Raw genomic sequence first — 21,785 nt, forward strand, 5'->3', positions numbered from 1 at the left:
TCAAGAAGCGTGCTCACCGAGGTAAGCCGTCAAAATGACCAATTCTTGAAGCCAATATGAAAGAATGGATACTGGCAGAAAAGAAAAGCAACAGGCTGATTTCAACAAAAGATATCAAGCGCCAAGCCACAGTGCTTGCCGCTGAAAAGAAAACAGATAATTTCTCAGAAGTGTAGTGGGTGCATAAATTTATGCGTAGGAATAATCTGACAGGGCTAGAATCCCTGTAGGGCAGAAGCTGCCTGAAAACTGGGAAGAGTAAATGGATAGTGTTTTTGAATTTATTCGAAAAGAATGCAGTGATAACTTTGAACCCAGAAGCATAATTAATACAGATGAAGTACCTATGTGGTTCAAAATTTCTGTCATATGAACTGTAGCTGAACGGGAAGCTAAAACCATCCCAATTACAACAACTGGCCATGAAAGGACTAGTTTCACAGTAGTTTTAGCATACACCACTGATAACAAAAAGCTAAAGCCCCTGGTTATTTTTAAACACATTAACATGCCACAGGAAAATTTTCTAAAAGGTGTATCCTTGGTATGCAATAAAAAAGGTTTATGTTCTTTTGAGGCCTGGATTTTGAACTGCACGGGGGACTGGGGGGAAGGGGGTGAGGTAAGGATGTTACTATGCTTCTCCGTAAGGCTGCCCTGGTGGGGAAAAAATGTATACTCCAACAATTGGTGCAACCGGAGAGCCCCGTCCACTGGCAATGGAGAAAACAGCTACATATTTTATGATGTGGGAAGTGAAGGAGGCTCATCTTATAGCTAAGCATTCCAGGCATTTACTGGAGACTTGGGGTGCCTATGCTCAGTCTCTTCCACCAAGGATGACAAGTACTATTGTCAATAAGTTGCAATGTTAATGCTTGTTGGTATATGCCCATTTCCTTTTTATATCCCTAGTACACACCTCTACATGTCCTATAGACAGAGGGCGGGGGAGGATCAGGGGATGGGGTAGGGGGAAAGGGAGTGCATGGGTTTTTTTGTTGTTTTTTTGTTTTCTTAACCTGCGGGAGGAGGCTATAAGAGTCAAAGCCTCTTCAAGTGCAGATAAATTGGGGGGAGTAAACTGGAAACTTTCTTATTGTTTCTATTCAAGAAAGGAGTTCTCTTAGCTATTGTGTTTTGTTGTTTATTGTTTACTCAGTTGTTGCTTTGCTGTGGGTGTGACACTGCTATTATTGTTCTTCCTTATTTGATAGTACTGTATGAGTTTAATAAAATATATTCAACAAAATAGGTTGCATGAACGAAGACAACATGAAGGAATGGATGGAGAAATCATTTCATGCATATATCCTGGTGCATTTTTTTAATGCAAAAATCTCTTTTGAGATTCTATGGCAACATAGAAAACTGATTTGAGAAAAATAAATTATAAACAAGACTGGTGCTCATATTGCTGTGATACCCAGGAGTCTCACTTGCAAGCTTGAGCCATTAGACATTACTGTTTGTTTTGTTTTTGTTACATTGGTACCCCGCCACTTTCCCACTCATGGCAGGCTCAATGCCCCCCCCTCTGCCCCGTCCAACTTTAACCACCACCTCCAGGAATCTCCAGGCTATTGACCCCCCCACTCTATCCTCTAGTATCTCTAATCTCCTCCCCTCCATCATGTCCGCTGAGACTGTAGACAAAGCGGTCCCCGCTTACAATGCCGCTCTCTCCTCTGCTTTGGACACCCTCGCTCCATCCACCTCCCGTCCCACAAAGCGTACTAGTCCCCAGCCTTGGCTGACCCCTTGCATTCGCTACCTTCGCTCCTGCACCCGATCCGCTGATCACCTCTGGAGGAAATCTTGTACCCATTCAGACTTCCTTCACTACAAATTCATGCTATCCTCCTTCCAGTCCTCCCTATTCCTTGCAAAACAGGACTACTACACCCAATTGACCAATTCTCTCAGCTCCAACCCTCGTCGTCTCTTCACCACCCTTAACTCCCTCCTCAAAGTGCCCCCCGCTCCCACTCCCCCTTCACTCTCTCCTCAATCACTGGCTGACTACTTCCGCGACAAGGTACAAAAGATCAACCTTGAGTTCACTACCAAGCCACCTTCTCCTCAGCCTGTAGCCCTATCCAACAACCAACCAACCATGGCCTCTTTCTCCTCCTTTCCTGAGATCACCGAGGATGAAACCTCCCGCCTTCTTTCCTTCTCGAAATGCACCACCTGTTCCTCCGATCCCATCCCCACCAACCTACTTAACACCATCTCCAATACTATCACCCCCTCCATCTGTCGCATCATTAACCTTTCTCTCTCCACTGCAACTGTCCCTGACACCTTCAAGCACACAGTAGTCACACCTCTCCTAAAAAAACCATCACTTGACCCTACCTGCCCCTCCAACTACCGCCCCATCTCTCTCCTCCCCTTCCTCTCCAAAATACTTGAACGCGCCGTTCACAGTCGCTGCCTTGATTTTCTCTCCTCTCATGCCATCCTAGATCCACTTCAATCCGGCTTTCGCCCTCTACACTCGACAGAAACAGCACTCTCTAAAGTCTGCAACGACCTGCTCCTTGCCAAATCCAGAGGCCACTATTCCATCCTCATCCTGCTCGATCTATCCGCTGCGTTTGACACTGTCAATCATGATTTACTTCTTACCACATTGTCCTCTTTTGGGTTCCAAGGCTCTGTCCTCTCCTGGTTCTCCTCTTATCTCTCCCACCGCACCTTCAGAGTACACTCTCATGGATCTTCCTCCACCCCCATCCCACTATCTGTTGGAGTTCCCCAGGGATCTGTCCTTGGACCCCTTCTCTTTTCAATCTACACCTCCTCCTTAGGCTCACTGATCTCATCTCATGGTTTTCAGTATCATCTTTATGCTGACGACACCCAGCTATATCTCTCCACACCAGACATCACCGCGGAGACCAAGGCCAAGGTATCGGCCTGCTTATCCGACATTGCTGCCTGGATGTCCAACCGCCACCTGAAGCTGAACATGTCCAAAACCGAGCTCCTCGTCTTTCCACCTAAACCCACCTCTCCTCTTCCTCCACTCTCCATCTCAGTTGATAACACCCTCATCCTCCCCGTCCCATCTGCCCGCAACCTCGGAGTCATCTTCGACTCCTCCCTCTCCTTCTCTGCGCATATCCAACAGACTGCCAAGACCTGTCGCTTCTTCTTCTTCAACATCAGCAAAATTCGCCCTTTCCTATCTGAGCACACCACACGAACTCTCGTCCACGCTCTCATTACCTCTCGCCTTGACTACTGCAACCTACTCCTCACCGGTCTCCCACTTAGCCATCTATCCCCCTTTCAATCCGTTCAGAATGCTGCCGCACGTCTTATATTCCGCCAGAACCGATATACTCACACCACCCCTCTCCTCAAGTCACTTCGCTGGCTTCCGATCAGATACAGCATACAATTCAAACTTCTCCTCCTTACCTACAAATGCACCCGGTCTGCGGCTCCTCACTACCTCTCTACCCTCATCTCCCCCTATGTCCCCGCCCGTAACCTCCGCTCACAGGACAAATCCCTCCTTTCAGTTCCCTTCTCTACCACTGCCAACTCCAGGCTCCGCTCATTCTGCCTTGCCTCACCCTTTGCCTGGAACAATCTTCCTCAACCCCTACGCCAAGCTCCCTCCCTACCCATTTTCAAATCTCTGCTTAAAACTCACCTCTTCAATGCTGCGTTTGGCACCTAACCTTTTGTGAAATATAGTATTCCCTATCAGACGGACTCCACACTTGTCTTTAGATTGTACACCTGTCTTTTAGATTGTAAGCTCCTTGAGCAGGGACTGTCCTTCCATGTTAAATTGTACAGCGCTGCGTAACCCTAGTAGCGCTTTAGAAATGTTAAGTAGTAGTAGTAATGCGGCTTACATATTGTATACAGGTACTTATTTGTACCTGGGGCAATGGAGGGTTAAGTGACTTGCCCAGAGTCACAAGGAGCTGCCTGTGCCTGAAGTGGGAATCAAACTCAGTTCCTCAGTTCCCCAGGACCAAAGTCCACCACCCTAACCACTAGGCCACTCCTCCACTCCTGTAAATCATCTGGCATCCACATGTACACTCCATGCCATCAAGACTGAAACAATCGTCAACAGGTTGAAAAAGGTGATAATTCCTGCTGATAACCCACTTTCCTTGGACCAATCCAAGTATGACTCAGAAGAGGAATTCTCAAAAGAAACTGATCCTGCAGTAGAAGAGTTTCTAGTGGAATATTTTATGGGTTCAGACATTTAGGAGGATTTTCAAGGATTTTGATCTTGTGGCGATCATAAAAATCAGAACACAGGATTCACATTATGACACTAATTTTTTATATCATCATACTTTACAATAAATGGAACTGTGTTCTGCTTCATTCTTATGTTAAGTCTTTACATTGCATGATTCACTAAACACAAAGTAAAGAGGAACCATACCCATGTATTAACTGTGACCATTCCTGTTAAAACGTAAAAACGAATATTAGCTGTGGCTTATATGCACAAAAACATGGTATACTGAGGGACTGTCTTTTTTCTATGTTTGTGCAGCGCTGCATACGCTTTGTAGCGCTATAGAAATGCTAAATAGTAGTAGTAGGTTTACAAAGCGGCACTTTATCAGCTAGGTCCTTAAGCCAATTCAGAAGCAAAGTCAACAAGAACAAAACACAGTAGTGATATATTCACATAGTGCTGAGGGTTAAGAAAGGTTAACAAATTCTGAATAACCTGCCTTACTTACTGCAAAGTTTGCAGTATTTTTGAGTTGTTGATTTTGCAGAAAAGTTTTAAAGGGAAATTATGCAGGTAATTTGCAATTGAAAACTACCTCCTAGGTCCATGGGTCAAAAATAACCATGAATATTCCATTCCACCTGCTTTCTGTCCGTGGACAAAAATGAACTGTAAACACACTGAATTTAAGTTTGAATCTACATGAACTTTTCATAACATGCCTAGATATGCCTCCCCTTAACACAACTAAATGCACATATGCTGTGGAAGCTGTCAAATCCTTTAGGCTGGGCAGATTAAGGTAAATTTTCATCCAGAGCGATTTGAATGGGAAAATGGCTTTAAATATTATCCTCCTCACAAATATCTACAAAATTTCATAAACGTCTGGTTCTCAATTTTAATTTTGAATAGATTTTGGATATGTAGAAATAAGGGTCAACAACTGGTTGCAGGTGATACATTTTTTATTGGTTTAACTGAAAATATCTTTGATAAGATATCAAAGCTTGTCAAAGAATCATCTATGACTTTTTTTTGTTGATCCTTAGCTCTGCATATCCAAATGAACTAACACAGCAACAACAATTCTCTGCTTATAGGTTTTGGATAAACTCAAACAAATTCAAAATAAATAATTTTGAAGGCAAATAAAGTCCAATTGGCTTATCTAGTCTGCTCTGTTTCTCTTAGCCATACTTTAAGGATATAGCTCAGATGCTAGTTGGAGATACTTGAAAGCTAACATGTCTTATCCAAGTCAGTTTTTGTTTTCTTCCTCAATGCTTCTCCACCTTCCAGGATAGATACACACTAAGATCCATACTTAATTCAATACTCTGCTCACTATTTCCCTCATGTTTTAACTACAAGCTAATTTAAACAGTTACCAAAACAAATGAGGCTGTTGCTTAAACATCTAGAATACTAGATTCCCCATGGCTTTACTGAATTGTCTTCACCAATTTTCTGGCACCAAAATTTATTGGTTACTGAAGCATTCGAGTCTGTTGGTATCAACTCAGTGACTCCATGGCCTGTAGGTTGCGCTTCCTCTATCTACCCCCTTTGCTTTGCCTCTATCATTTCTGCCCCAGAAAGAGTGAAGGATAGACTGTTTGTAGTACTGCAACATTTCAACCCTATTCCTACTACTGTTAGAAAAGATTCAGAAAATACATCATTAGAACCTTCCAGGCCACCCTACCTTATCCCCAGAAGGACATAAGACTCTGATCAGTTCACCTGGCCCCCCTTCAACTCTGTGCTACCAGGGATCCTCTGTGGTTATCTGAGGCTTTCTTGAATTCAAGCACCAAGTTTGTCCTCACCAATCAGAGTCCATTCTATGGAACTATCCTCTTTTGCATGAAGAAATATTTTCTGATGTTGCTCCTGAGTCTACCCATTGGGTCTGCATACTGTCATCTCTTTGTTCTAGAATATTTCCTCTAAAAAAGCATTGTTTCCTGTGCTCAAATTTCACCTTTCAGGTATTCACTAAGCAAAATAGCAACAAACAAACTTATAATATTCACAATTCTAATTTGTAAAACTGACAGAATATAAGTATAATGATAGATAGCCTCTATGAAAAACCATAATACATTTAATTTATTATGAACAGTGAAATGTTTTTGTCTGTTTGGAAAATAGTATTGTCAAGGAAAATGAAGATAATAAAACTGTTCTTACTTGAGCAGCTTCTGCATGCTCCAGCATCTCTTCAAATTCTTCATACTCCTCATCATCAGGTTCAGCACCAGAAAGCCTAGCTGCTCTGGCCATGAAGTATGGTGGAAGCTCTCCAATAGCAGTGCCAGCCCCCTGTACAGAGCAAAAACACACAGAGGAGAAGAAGATGTTTGTTTTACCATTCATGTTGATTCTCTCCCATTCTAAAATTATGTTCTCCCTCTCCTTCACCCCCCCTTTTTTTTTTTTTTTTTTTAATATTTCAATTTTCCTCCAGAATGTTCTATTTACCAGGCTTGGAGGCTCATATTTAAGTTGGCCTACAAACACAATTCTTCACTTTAGGAATTGTAGAAACACAGAACATGAAAGCAGATAAGGACCATCTAGTTTGCATAATTTTCTTCTTGTCGCAATACCACTAACTACATGCTTTTTCCCAGTTATCCATTTGAGATATGCTGTTGCAATAAACAGAACACTTGCTGCATTGTACATTTCCAAAACCTCAAACAGCAATTTTCTGTGCTGATTGATAAGATGAGTTTCAAAAGGGAAACTCCACAATTTCTGGTTCCAGCAACGATGCGAATGGATAGATTGTGTGGAGCTCCTAACAAGCTCAATTATAAAATGGTGGTAACAATATCAACAGCTTCTGAGAGTTGCTGGGAGTAGAGAAAGAATGCAAAAAACAACCAAAGGAAAGAAAGGCAGTTCTATAAAGGAATTATATTTTGAGAAAGTCAGTCAAATAGGCAGCAGCCCCAAAGGAAGCACATCCAAAGCTGGTGGAGGTGGTAAGCAGCAGCTTGGAGCAGGAGGGTGAAGAGTAAGATGAGGAGGTGAAACTCAGGTTGTTGCTGTAGTAAATCAGAGAATGAGATTGTTTCCTGGGTGTTGGAACACTTTGAGGAGAAATTTGATAGGGTAATGTGGAAGAGAGGGTTGGAGCACTCGGAGACATTCAGACAGAGGACAAAAGTGAGCACAATAAACTGCGTAAGCTGGTGAGCTGGCTTCAGGAAAAGGCAGAGGACCATGAAAATAGAGATTGCTGAGCTAATATTAGGATTTTCAGGGTCCCAGAAGGGTGAGCTGCCTGATATTTGAGCATGGAACCAGTAATCTAGTAATATAACTGGAAAAGACACTCCAAAGGGAGGAAGGAGGGGCTATGAGAATAACACATTCTCACAACGGGGAATCCCTAGCTACAAGGCTTACTGAAAAACAACAATGCTAGGACAATAGAGACTTGCAACAGCAAGAACCAATTAACCTGAAACTATATACTACAACTGGCTGTGAAGGTACAGCCTGGAACTGAAGTAATGGGACTAGGAGGGTAGAGTTGGATTCTAGACACCAAACAGATTCTGCAGGACTGTTTGACCATAGCGGCTGTTGTGCTCAAGGCAGATGTGAATATGTGGACTGAAGACCATGTTACAGTTTTGCAGATCTCCTCAATAGAGACCGACCTCAAATGGGCTACCAACGCAGCCATGGCTCTGCCATTGTGACTCGTGACATGACCCACCAGAGTCAGCCCAGCCTGGGTGTAAGCGAAAGAGATGCAATCTGCTAGTCAATGGGATAAAGTACTTTGTCAATGGCTACGCACATCCTGTTGGGATTGAAATAAACAAAAAGCTGGGTGGACTGTCTATGGGCTTTTGTCTGCTCCAGGTAGAAAGCCAAGGCTCGCTTGCAGTCCAAGGTGTGCAGTGCACTTTTGTCAGAGTGGGCGTGCAGACTTCGGAATGTTGGCAAGACGATTCACTGGTTAAGATGGAACTTCAACACCACCTTAGGAAGAAGCTTAGGGTGCGTGTGGAGAACTACTCTATTATGATGAAACTTTGTGTAAGATGGATACACTACTACGGCCTGAAGTTCATTGGCCCTGCAAATTTCAGGAAGTATTTTTTCACGGAGAGGGTGGTGGATATATGGAATGCCCTCCCACAGGAGGTGGTGGAGATGAAAACGGTAATGGAATTCAAACATGTGTGGGATAAACACAAAGGAATTCTGTTTAGAAGGAATGGTTCCGTGGAATCTTAGGGGAGATTGGGTGGCAATGCCGGTAATTGGGAAACAAAATGGGAGCTGGGCAGACTTCTACTATCTATGCCCTGATTGTGACTGAACAGATAGGGATGGGCTGGAGTGTAAATTTTAAAGGGCTTTGATGTTAGTTCCAGAATTTAGTACAAGAACAGTGGTGGATAGACTTCTACGGTCTGTGCCCTGAAAAAGGCAAGGACAACTCAAACTCAGGTATACATATAAAGTATCACACACCATGTAAATGAGTTTATCTTGTTGGTTAGACTGGATGGCCCGTACGGGTCTTTATCTGCCGTCATTTACTATGTTACTATGTGAAGTGACCGCCACCAAAAACAAGACCTTCCAAGGTCAGGTGCTTCAGATGACAGGAATCCAGCGGCTGAAAAGGAGGTTTCATCAGTTGGGTGAGGACAACGTTGAGGTCTCATGACAGTGGGAGGTATGATAGGGGCTTTGTCAATAGCAAACCTCTCATGAAGTGAACAAATAGAGGCTGTCCAAAGATGGGTTTACCTCCCACAAGGTGAAGGAAAGCATTGATTGCACTGAGGTGAACCCTTACAGAGGTGTTTTTTTAAACCAGACTCAGAGAGGTGCAGGAGGTATTCAAGCAGTTTTTGTGTAGGGCAAAGGAGGATCTAGGGCCTCGCACACACCAGACGACAAACCTCCTCTACTTAAAGGAGTAACTCCTCTTAGTGGAATCTTTCCTGGAAGCCAGCAAGACCCTGGAGACACCCTCAGGTAGGTGCAAGGAGGCAAATTCTATGTTATAGTATTCTATAATCTACATGAGTAAGTGTGCACTCTGACCATGCTCTGTCCAAACTCAACTCTTGTGAACACCCACCTAAAAAGTACACACCACTGAATATTGGTGTTACATACAGAATGCTGCATTGCTGAAATATGGTCATTTACTTGCGTATGTGTCCAGTTTGTGCATAAATGCTGGTATTCTAATCACTTATGCACATTTTTTGCCACCTAAAATTAGCTGGTTCCTTACAGAACTACCCCCGTGGTGTCTTAGTTAACAGATCTTAATTCTGATTCTGCTAGGATCTCATATGATATGGAGAAAATGTAAAATAAACAAATCGTTTTGTTCAAGGTATCTAGTGTTGCTTGCTAAATATACCATTTCTTTTTCCACATCTCTCATTTTCACTTCTCAAAATCCATGTTCTTGTGGCAGTCTTCTTAGTCTCCACCCAATGCTTTTAGCATTATGTTAGGGTGTACAATTTCTCTCAGCACAGTAATTCATAAAGACCATTTACTCAAATGGTCATAATGTAAAGGTAGGCTACTCAAAATCTATCCAGTGAAGTATTAGGGGCCAATAGTACTTAAGTAAATTTAATTTTCAAAGTAGAACACATGTGTTTTTTTAGACACCAGAAGTGTCAAATTTCAGCCACTTGTGGGTAATGCACCTTGAATACCCAGTTCTGGGCATACAGATAAACAGAGACTGATGAAATAGGAACTGGGATTTAAGTCAAACAGATTAATGACAGGCAATGGGGAACAAAAGGCAGATACTCCCATTGAAAGAACTCTGTTTTGGCCTTAAAAACTGTACATATGTCACTGCTTGAACCCAGGTACACTATGCCCATATTACTATTCAAACATTTTTACTGTATTATTTTTTTTTTATTGTACAATGCCTAGAGTGAATTTTAAATAGACGTGTGTTATCAAGTAGAACATAGAAAAACAAACTGCTACCCTATAAACACTCTTATTACAGTCAAATAGACACATAATTCAATCAGCTCCAAGCATTAGAACAAAACAAAAACATTTACTGCAGTAATTTAAAAGTGAACAAATCTTTATTAAAGATGTTTGAATCTACTTTGTGTGATGCCCAAAACACATAACTTCACATACCTTTTAAATTTCCACTTCTCATCAGAAAGCAAATGTATATGTTATAATTCTGTTTATTATATGATTATATCCTATGTCTGAAAGATTACATTTATATATATTCATAATAGACAATACAATATGACTGGAAATATCCATGTATGCCTTATGTCTTGCTAGTCACTCCAGGATGTAAACTTATGCACTTGTACAATGGACACTTTTTAAAATTAGTTGCACGAGATTAAAAAATTGCAACACAAAACCATAGTTTGGAATGAGATATATCAGTTTTCTCCTGTTCATTTTGTAATATTTATATAAATACAACATACTATATCTACTTAATCAATAAAGGGACATTTTTAGGTATTGGAATTACATTTCCACGACTTACACACTCACATTAAAAGATTCAACAATAAAAAATAAACCAGCCCCCAGAGAGGGTGACAATGGTTCAACAGCTACAGAACAAAAAGCTACCCATGTTATACTGGTTGTTGGTTTCGTTTTGACACTTCCCTCCCTATCTTCCCCCCAAATATTTGTTTTCTCTTTCTCCCCCTCTTTTTTTTTTTTTTTGGAACACCTCGATATTCTGAGCCCCTTTTTGGAGCTGAGCTACAAGATGACTTTGATGAGCAAGATGATACATTTCAATGTTTGTCTAAGGTTGTTGACAAGTTGTGTAATGGGAGGAAAATGGGAGCCTGTCCCTCAACTGGCAGTGTCCCGTGAAGACAGGTTGGGAGGACTGTTAGATGATGGATGACTCAAGAGTAAAATAATAATGAGGCACCTGTTGTGCTGTTACCTTGCAATAGGTTTAGTGAAGTGGGGTTGGCATCACTCCGTGATGGCTCTTAGAAGAGAATAAGGGAAGGGATACAATAGGGTGTAAAGGGAAAATGGGGAGAGTCTACAGAGGGAAAGAGTGGTATATTTTAGAGACAGGTGGGGAGGGGTGTGTGTTTCTTTTGGTAGTGAACATCTATGGATCATATTGATTGAACGACTTGACCTTGGAGCTCAGAGTGTGCTACATTCTCAGGGACTCGAGATATACATGAGCTTGGAGGAGGAGGGGGTTTGGAGGCTAGGACAAACCTCCTCTTGAGTAATCCATCATTTGTTTTATTGGCTTGTACAAATACCGGCGCCCATATAAATTGCATACTGCAACATGGAATATGGGTGGAATAAATTCCCCCATTAAAAATAAAAAAATATTACTACATCTCCACTGACATTGAATTGACATCGCACTATTGCAAGAAACCCACCTTACAGCCACAGAACACGTCAAACTAAAAACTTAGTGGGTGGGAGATATGGTAGCTGCCCATGCTCTAGGGAAGAAGGGAGGGGTGGCCATACTGTTTCGGAAAGGAATAACCGCTCAGGTTCAAATAATTTCAGCCAATCTGGAAGGTAGATATATTTTATGTAAAGCAAAGATGAACAACAGGTATATTTATTTTTGTAGTGTATATATCCGTAATGTTTATGACAGGGAATTTTACAGGGTAGTAACCAACTTTTATTACCTTATCAACACATGCCTATGCTGGTGGGGGGAGACTTCAATGCTGAGTGGAATCCCGACATGGATTGATCTACTTCTTCTAACAGTCTCCATCAATTCAGTAATCATCCTAATTTGGTGGACACCTGGAGAGTTTTACACCCCAGTGAGAAGGACTATATTCATTTATTGTGTGCGCATGTCACACAATCACGTATTGATTATTTTCTGCTGTCTCGCAATGTGTCAGGAATATATGCAGGGTAGAAATCGGTCCGTATGTAATATCTGATCATGCTTGGGTATGGTTGGCTTCCACTGGGTCTTTCCTTTAGCATTGTATCATGATGTTCTATTCTGAGAGTGTGTGGTGAAATGTTAGCAGGAGTATTAGCTTAATAACGTGGCACATATTACATCACCGGTGTTATATTGGGAAGCTGCAAAGACAGTCCCTCAGGGTGAAATTCTCAGTTATTCTTCTTGTATCAAGAAAGTAAGAGACAGGGAGATCTTACATTTGGGGGAACAGTTGCGTAGGGCCAGGCAACAATTTGGAAGGACCTACACTGTAGCCCATAGACAATAGGTCATAGATACTCAGATGGCACTGAACACTTTAATACATCAACGAGCACTAAAATCACAGGCTTATTATAAATATATGCTTTACAGACGTTTGGGGGAACAGTTGCATAGGGCCAGGCAACAATTTGGAAGGACCTACACTGCAGCCCATAGACAACAAAAATACTCAAACGGCACTGAACACTTTAATACATCAATGAGCTCTAAAGTCAGCCATGGCAACCAGGCTGGGAAATGATTAGCTTGGTTGATCACCGATAGAGATGAACCCTGAAAGACTCTGCAGATCCAGGATGAGGCTGATAGAGGTGTTATAGCCGACCATGAGATCTGGGACATCTTTAAATCTTTTTACATGAAGCTGTACGCAGCCCTACCAGATGAAGGTCTGGATAGCTTTTCGTGTTTGGACAATATAACTGTTCCAACACTGGAACAGCGAGACCAAATAACCCTATTCATTCTGATGAGGTTCTTTGGGCTATTCGACAAAGCCCGTTGATGAAGGCTCCTGGAGAGGATGGTTTCAGAGCTGAATTTTATAAGCTATTGGGTGAGGAAGTAGAGGAACCGCTTACCAATATATTTAATGCTATGATAGACTCGGGGTCATTGCCACCCTCCCTTAAATTAGCTAATATTGTGGTACTCCCCAAACCAGGTTGCGATCCTGCTCTTCCAGAATCATATCAACTGATAACCTTATTGAATTAGGAGGTTAAATTACTCACACAAGTTCTGGTCAATCGACTAGCAAAGATCTCGCTTATACATGAATTGCAGATGGGTTTATCTCCGGATGTTCCACAGCCAAAAGTCTTAGGAAAATTCTTGCTACCTTAGAGCATTGAGCAAAAGAAGATATACCATCACTTCCGTTAGCTTTGATGCAGAAAAAGCTTTCAACCGAGTCCACTGGCATTTTCTCTTTGCCACACTGGAGAAATATGGCTTTTCAGGACATTTTGTCTCTGCCATAACAATGCTGTATTCGTCTCCCAGAGCACAATTACTGATTAATGGTCTAGTATCAATGGACTTTCCTATTTTACATGGCACGTTACAAGGCTGTTCCCTCTCCTCACTGCTCTTTGCCTTAACTTTAGACCCTCTCCTTAGAGACACAGACACAAATCCAGATTCCGAGGGAGGCAAATTGGTTGGCTTAGTTTTAAGATAGCTGCATTTTCCCCTACGTCCATTTAATAACATACTATGGCCTTTTCCTTCAGGAAGCCGTCCAAACCTTTCTTAAACTCTGCTAAGCTAACAGCCTTAACCACATTCTCCGGCAACGAATTCCAGAGTCGAATTACGCGCTGAATAAAGAAAAAATTTCTCTTATTTGTTTTAAACTTACTGAACTTCAGCTTCATCGCATGCCCCCTTGTCCTAGTATTTTTGGAAAGCGTAAACAGACGCTCCACATCTATCTGTTCCACTCCACTCATTAATTTATGGGCCTCTATCATATCTCCCCTCAGCCATCTATCATATCACCCCTCAACTGCCTTTTCTCCAAGCTGAAGAGCCCCAGCTGCTTTAGCCTTTCCTCATAGGAAAGCCATCCTATCCCCTTAATCATCTTTGTCGCCCTTCTCTGCACCTTTTCTAATTCCACTATATCTTTTTTGAGGTGCGGCGACCAGAATTGAACACAATACTCTAGGTGCGGTCGCACCATTGACCGATACAGTGGCATTATAACATCCTCATTTTTGTTTTCCATCCCTTTCCTAATAATACCTAACATTCTATTTGCTTTCTTAGCCGCAGCAGCACACTGAGCAGAAGATTTCAACGTATCATCAATGATGACTCCCAGGTCCCTTTCTCGTTCTGTGACTCCTAACGCTGAATCTTGCATGACGTAGCTATAGTTTGGGTTCCTCTTTCCTACATGCATCACTTTGCACTTGCTCACATTAAACGTCATCTGCCATTTAGACGCCCAGTCTCCTAGTCTCGTAAGATCTTCCTGCAACTTTTCACAATCTTCCCATGATTTGACGACCTTGAACAACTTTGTGTCATCAGCAAATCTGATAACCTCGCTAGTTACTCCCACCGCCAGGTCATTTATGAAAATGTTAAAAAGCAACGGTCCCAGCACAGATCCCTGAGGGACCCCACTAACTACCCTTCTCCATTGCGAATCGTGACCATTTAACCCTACTCTCTGTTTCCTATCTTTCAACCAATTTTTAATCCATAACAATACACTACCTCCGATCCCATGACTCTCTAATTTCCTCTGGAGCCTTTCAGGAGGGACTTTGTCAAACGCTTTCTGAAAATCCATACACAATATCCACCGGCTCACCTCTGTCGACATGTTTGTTTACCCCTTCAAAGAAATGCAGTAGATCGGTGAGGCAAAACTTCCCTTCACTAAATCTATGCTGACTTTGTCTCATCAGTCCATGCTTTAGTTTGATTATTGTCCCAGAACATTAAAAAAAATAACCCTGTGTAAGCAATAATTTATTTAAAAATGATACCCAAAGGATTAACTATGTCTTACCCACATACAGGCTTCCAACCTGACTTTTGAGATGATGGTCCATAAAGAAATGCTTCCTTCTACCCCTTCTTCATCTGGACAGATGATTGCATCTGGGTATGGAGGTTCAGGGAAATTAACCGAGTTACACTCATAAGCAGCAAGTGTCACTGAGGCTATGTGTGGACCCTGCAAGACAAAACACAAAAGCAGAAGCGATTATTTTTATGGATACAAAACACAAACTGCCAAATTCAGCAAAATCACATCACATCACAAAAAGAGCTATCCTTTAAAGATGAAAGCTAAATCCTTTTTGGGAAGTATGAACTCCCCCCCAAATCACAAGTCAGAAACCTTGGAATACAGTTAAATTCAACACTTACACGGATTCCCCAAATCCAAGCAACCTTCAAGAGATGCTTCTACTATTTGCAACAGGTACACTGCCTCTCTCCTTACATCAAGAAGGTAAATCTTATCCCAGTTGTGCATGCCATGATAACATCAAGACTGGATTACTGCAATACACTATACAATGGTCTGACTACAAAAGGCCTGAACCAGCTCCAGTTGATTCAGAATGCAGCAGCAAGACTCACAGAAGGTTGCAAGCGACGTGACCAAATCAGGAAATGGCCCTGAAAAATAGGATGATCCTCCACAGACCGCCAAGGACACTAAGGTCCTCCCAATGACTTTCACTAACCACACCCTCTCCAAAAGACATTACACGATGTGATACCCGCAAGCCTTCTCCGGAGTAGCCCCCACACTCTGGAATGCACTGCCTGAAAGGCTGCGCTTAACACAAGACTATCTCTATTTCAGGAAGCAGGTGAATGCTTGGCTCTTCAACCAGGCCTTTACTGTTAGAAGTAACTAGCTCGTTAGTTCTCACTCACACACACAAGGAGTACTCAGGCTGCATATACTGCAGCAGGACGTTTATCCATTCCTACCCTAGCTGAGATAACATTTAACCAATTCTCTGACCTCATGTGCAACTTTCTTTAAATCAATCACCTTACTTTCTTACCCTTCTATATGTTACATCTTTGCTTTACCCTTCGCTATCACCTTTAATGTTCTATTACGTATTGTGTTGACATTGTAAATAGTATACCATGCCATACTTTGTATTGTTTTTGAATATTTTTACTGCTGTAATTGTCTATTGCTCATGTTTGATTTATTCTTACAGTACACCGCCTTGAGTGAATTCCTTAAAAAAGGCAGTAAATAAATCCTAATAAATAAATAAAAATGTGGAAAATGTCACACTTTGGGGCCTATTTACTAAAACGCAGTAATACTTTACAGTTGCCACAGATTAATGGCTGAAATAAACACGCAGTAACTGCAAAGCCTCAGAATTAATTCTGGAGCATTCAACTTTATGCCATTAAGTGAACAGCAAATAATGTGATGCAGTTAGTTACATCTATTCAGATGGTGTTAACTGCACCATGTTCTTTTCCCCATCTTAATTTTTCTATGGATTTTAAACCTATCATGCTTAAATAAAAAGTGGTACATCAAGAGAAAAACCTAAACTAATGCAAGATAAATTCCTGCACATTATTAAACTAAGGAATAGTTTTTGTTCATTCTCAACCCTGATCTGTGTTAGCTATTAATGTGGAAAACTATTGTGTGTTAAACTGCTAAGGCACCAAGTTAACTGTTGGCACATATTAATTGCCATGTTAACAGCTAATGCAGCTTTGTAAAAAAAAGGTCCTTTTGCTGTCATACAGGTTATGAGCATTTAGAAATTAAAAATATAAATTCTTCAATCACCTGCTCTTGAAAAATGGAAAGTGGTCTCACTTTGTATAATACCAGATATGCTGACTGTGCTTGCAGCATCCTTGGCCAGCAGGCTGTAATCAGACATTTAAACAAGGTCACAAAAGACATATTTGGTAGGTTTCAGCCCAGTTTTCAGTGGGTACTTGTAACCTTACAGAGATGCTACACAAATCAAACAAATTGACAGCTTTTGTTTGCCACAAAGCTCAACCAAGAAATGTAGACCACTAACAGGACAGTGTGGACCTTCAAGCACAAATTCAGCATGTTCTCAAAGAAAAAGAAAATGGGGGGGGGGGGGGGGGGGGGGGAGAGACAACAGGAAATTAATTTAGGAGCAGTTTTGCAAAAACTAAGCGCATGCTAAATGCTAAGATACCCAAAGTTATAAAATGGGTTTCTTAGCATTTAATGTGCACTACGTTTTTGTAAAAGGGGCCTGTAATTTATACAAAACGGTACTATAATTGTCCAAGGGACAACTGTATTTTCCCATAAAATCAGAGGCGTAGCTAGGTGGGGTACAAGGGGAGCAACCGCTCCCCTAAATGGATTTTGAATGAAATGGTGCCTATGCAAATTGGGCCTGCAGCCTCACACTGGCACCTCTTTTACTTAAGGTCTGCTCCCCCTGACATCAAAACCTTGCTACGCTTCTGCATAAAATATAACCTATTATTTAAAATATATATCTACTATAATAAAACTCACCCTCAACATTCTGAGGACACTGACATCAGTGAAACCAAGCCCTGATTTCCTTCAAAAAGGTTCGAAAGTTCGTGGTGGTGAAGCCACCAAAATCGCTCCGGGCCCCGCCCTCGAGGGCGGAGCAATGGCAGAACAACGAAGGGGTTGGCAGGTAGGGAGGCAGGGGGGGGGGGGGGTGGGAAATCGCTCCAGGCCCCCGCCCTCTTTAACTACTGTTACAATAAGACCCGCCTCCTCAGCAACCAATCTAAAAGCCCGTAGTTGTTGAGGGCGTGCTGTTTCATAGAAGGACACTTGAACAGTCGTAGCAAAATGCTAAGATAGGACCCACCTACTAAGAGGAATCAGCCAATCAATAAGCTCTGTCCTCCTTCAGGGCGAGCCAGTTTCTTTCAATAAGAACAGGACGGGTTCAGCTAAGCTACTAGAAGAGAGCATGGTGCAGGCTGAATGACAGGGAGGAGCAGTCAGAGGACTCCTGAAACTAATCAAAATGGCAAAAAAAAAAAAAAAAAAAGTCGACCACACTTCTGCAGGGACTTTGGCTAACTGGTGAGGGGAATTCTATTGTTTCCCGTTTTTTTCTCTGTACCTATACATAAACTTTGATCACTTGTGATGCTAATGGCAAAAGAAGGCTGGGAGACAGTTTTGGTCCTGACACACAGTCAGCTGCAGATCTTCTCTTCTTCACACATCCTCTACCCCTAATCGTTTCTTTTTCTGTGCTGCTGGCTGTCAATGGGAGCACAACACCCACATTCTACAGCCACTTCTGTTCTCTCACTATGCTAAACGGGACTGAGTCACAAACTTTTAACAAACAACTGGATCCTTAGAACAAAGAATTGCCTGAGCTGAAGATCGGAGCACAAGAAAGGTTCTTCTACTCACAACAAACACAGATTGGCCAGCAAAACTGTTCTCTGAACTTCTCCTACCCGGGACAGACGATGCCAGGTTTTGCAGTATCAAGTTCAAGGAGGTTTTTAAGTCCAGCCTCGAATAACTGCACATATAGCCCTGTACGTCGGGGAGAAACTCGGAGGGAGGGAAGGGGGATGACCCTGGAATTCGGAGGGATGGAGGGCGGAGGGAGGGGCCCCTGGCACACACTCTGATTCTCACACACACACTCTCTCTCTCACGGACACACTCACACCCAGTCTCAGTCTCTCTCTGTCACATACAAACATTCGCACATTCACTCTCTCTCATGACCCTGGAACTCGGAGGGATGGAGGGGGGAGGGAGGGGCCCCTGCCACACACTCTGAGTCACACACACACACTCTCTCTCTCATGGACACACTCGCACCCAATCTCAGTCTCTCTCTGTCACATACAAACACTCGCACATTCACTCTCTCTCACACAGTCAATCTCACACACACTCTCTCAAACATACACACTACGAAGAAAACCTTGCTAGCACCCATTTCATTTCTAACAGAAACGGGCCTTTTTTACTAGTCTCTTAATAATGTATAAGCACATAGGAGACCTTGTTCTGATGCTAGAACTAACTGCTGGGTATGTGTGGCAGGCTATAAGAGTGGAGGAGTGGCCTAGAGGTTAGAGCACCAGTCTTGCAATCCAGAGGTGGCTGGTTGAAATCCCACTGCTGCTCCTTGTGATCTTGGGCAAGTCACTTAATCCTCCATTGCCTCAGGTACAAACTTAGATTGTGAGCCCTCCTGGGACAGAGAAATATCCAGTGTACCTGAATGTAACTCACCTTGAGCTACTACTGAAAAAGGTATAAGCAAAATCTAAATAAACAAAATAAAATAATTATAAGTACTGTAATATCTACAGTCCTAAAGCAGTGGTTCTGAACTCCAGTCCTCAGAGGTTGTAAACCAGTTGGGTTTTCATGGTATCCTTAATGGCTATGAATGCATACATACATACATACATACATACATATTATGAATATGCTGAAAACCTGTGGTCTATGGCTCAACAGGACTAAAATTCAAGACCCTGTCCTAAAGGAAATATGTGCACCTATGTAGCCAGGTCTATCTGGCAGGTTATATGCTCCTCGTGTCAACACGGTTGAATTTGATGGTTGCAGCTAGTTGGGACCTAAGAGGTTGGATGCTCTGGGCAATGACCATATTAGTACTGCTAGCTAGTCAGATTTCTATAAAGCTGTGTGATAGAAAGGCTGATGGGATCCTGTAATTTCGTTCAACCAAAAAATATGAAGTAGTATCTTAGGGCCCTGGCGAAGTACAGTAAACAGGGCCTTTAGATAAGGAGTGATATTCTCAACTAAAATCATGCATTTTTGGTACTACAAAGAACAGGAGAAGCTATTCCATTAAAAAAGAGTGGCATCACTAGGGTGTGTGTATGAGTAAGTCCAAATATCTGCTAATTAGAGATACATACATGTACAGTACATGATTTTACTACTTAAGAGGCAGATTTTGTAAACCATGAAACAATATATACATTTCACATAAACAGTGTGCTGCACTTAATTACATCATCCAAGAGCAGAATTTTTTTTAAAATAATACTTCATGTTTTTTAAAGGTTTTGAATATTCATATATATATATATATGAAAAATGTGCCTAAGTATTTTTAAAAACAACCTTCTACATTTACAATATTTTAAAAATATATTAAAACTTCATTACAGTGTCAGACTCTCCCATCTTCACTAGTAGGCAAATCAAAGGGCAATGTTCAAAACTACTTCATGAGTAAAATAATGCATTGCATATAGTTTTGAAATCGCCATCCTGTATGTGAATAAAATAATGCACATGGAAGGTAATTTTATAAAAAAAAAAAAAAAAAAGAGGACACCTATTTTGTAAAAGGCTACAGAGGTCCCTGTGTGTGCCTTTATTTTAAAAAGGCTACCAAAACAATCCAAAATAACACAAATGGTTCAGCACGAATTTACACTTGCATTGAAGGTACAAATGTATGTATGCAAGTCAAATACTTGATAAAATATGCACATACATGACAAATCTGGACTAGTTCTACCCAAGTTAAGCCTCCAGGAATGGGAATGTCTACACACACATTCACACACAAACCAGGACTATTAGCCACCAACTCAAAGAGAGTGCTTGAAACAGTTCACACCAGTATAATATAATAGAAATTTTTGTGTTTGTAGAGTACCCTCAGATATTTTCCACTATTACTGCAGTCAATAATGCTGCTACAAAGTGGTATAGCACTTCTTTCATCAGGTAACTCTAAGGGCGGTTTCAGGGGAAGGCAATTGATGAATGTTTCAGCGAGGCAAGAATTTGTCAAGATAAGTGCACAGTTTTCACCTAGTATATATATTTTTAAAAGTGATAAGTGATTTTATAGCACTGAGGTGATTGGGAAGCATGAAAAAAATGAGCATATGTTGCTCCCCCCCCCAAAAAAAAATGTGTTTGAGTTACCCGATGAAAGAAGTGCTATACCACTTTGTAGCAGCATTATTGACTGCAGTAATAGTGGTAAATATCTGAGGGTACTCTACATACACAAAAATTTCTATTATATTATACTGGTGTGAACTGTTTCAAGCACTCTCTTTGAGTTGGTGGCTAATAGTCCTGGTTTGTGTGTATATGTCATTGGATGTTACCAGAGATATTGATATTGTGGATTCGTTTTCTGTTTGTGGACTTTATACACACACATTCAGCCACACAATTTATGAGAACTGCTTTCCACATTTTCTCTCATCTAATATATGTGTACATGCAAAAAAGCATTAAAAATTACCCTCTATAGAAGGGCACCTATGCCACCAGTTTCAAGCAGTGTGGGAGTCTTTTTGGACTACTCTAATGTCCAGTGCCCGCAGCAGAAGCTTGAATTGTTGACAGCTTTCCTGCTTTGGTTGCCTGCTAAGGACTAATTTTGGTTTGTCCAAATTCTACAGTCTATGCTCTGAAAATGGAAAGGACAAAATCAAGATCAGGTATACATACGTTGTATCATCTCATACCTTATGAAATGAGTTTATCTTCTCGGGCAGACTTGATGGACTGTACGGGTCTTTATCTGCAGTCATGTACTATGTTATGTCTGGGGGGGGGGGGGAATACATGGGGCTTTACTTTTGTAAAATTGGAGTGTGGTTACCTATTATGTTGATGGGCTTTAGTTGTCAGATGTTACATGCATAGTGTAACCTTTTTTGTTACTGCTGTGGCTTCACACTCAAAAATGATTAAACATAGAATGGCACCTATGCTGCACCTATTTTATAAGGCAACATAGG

The 21,785-nt window shown here is 41.6% G+C and overlaps 1 protein-coding gene across 3 annotated transcripts in view; it reads right to left on the minus strand.

Moving 5' to 3' along the window:
- Window positions 1-21,785, minus strand: part of VMP1 (vacuole membrane protein 1) — a 224,134-nt gene that overhangs the window by 108,705 nt on the left and 93,644 nt on the right. For all 3 annotated transcript variants that reach the window (XM_030186296.1, XM_030186295.1, XM_030186297.1), the window contains exons 6-7: window positions 15,025-15,192; window positions 6,425-6,556 (exon numbers count right to left, since the gene is read on the minus strand). In XM_030186296.1, the coding sequence (XP_030042156.1) occupies window positions 6,425-6,556; window positions 15,025-15,192 (300 nt within the window). The remainder of the gene's footprint in view (window positions 1-6,424; window positions 6,557-15,024; window positions 15,193-21,785) is intronic.

The sequence above is a fragment of the Microcaecilia unicolor genome, chromosome 13 (assembly GCF_901765095.1).
Source record: "Microcaecilia unicolor chromosome 13, aMicUni1.1, whole genome shotgun sequence".
In the NCBI taxonomy this organism is placed as follows: domain Eukaryota; kingdom Metazoa; phylum Chordata; class Amphibia; order Gymnophiona; family Siphonopidae; genus Microcaecilia; species Microcaecilia unicolor.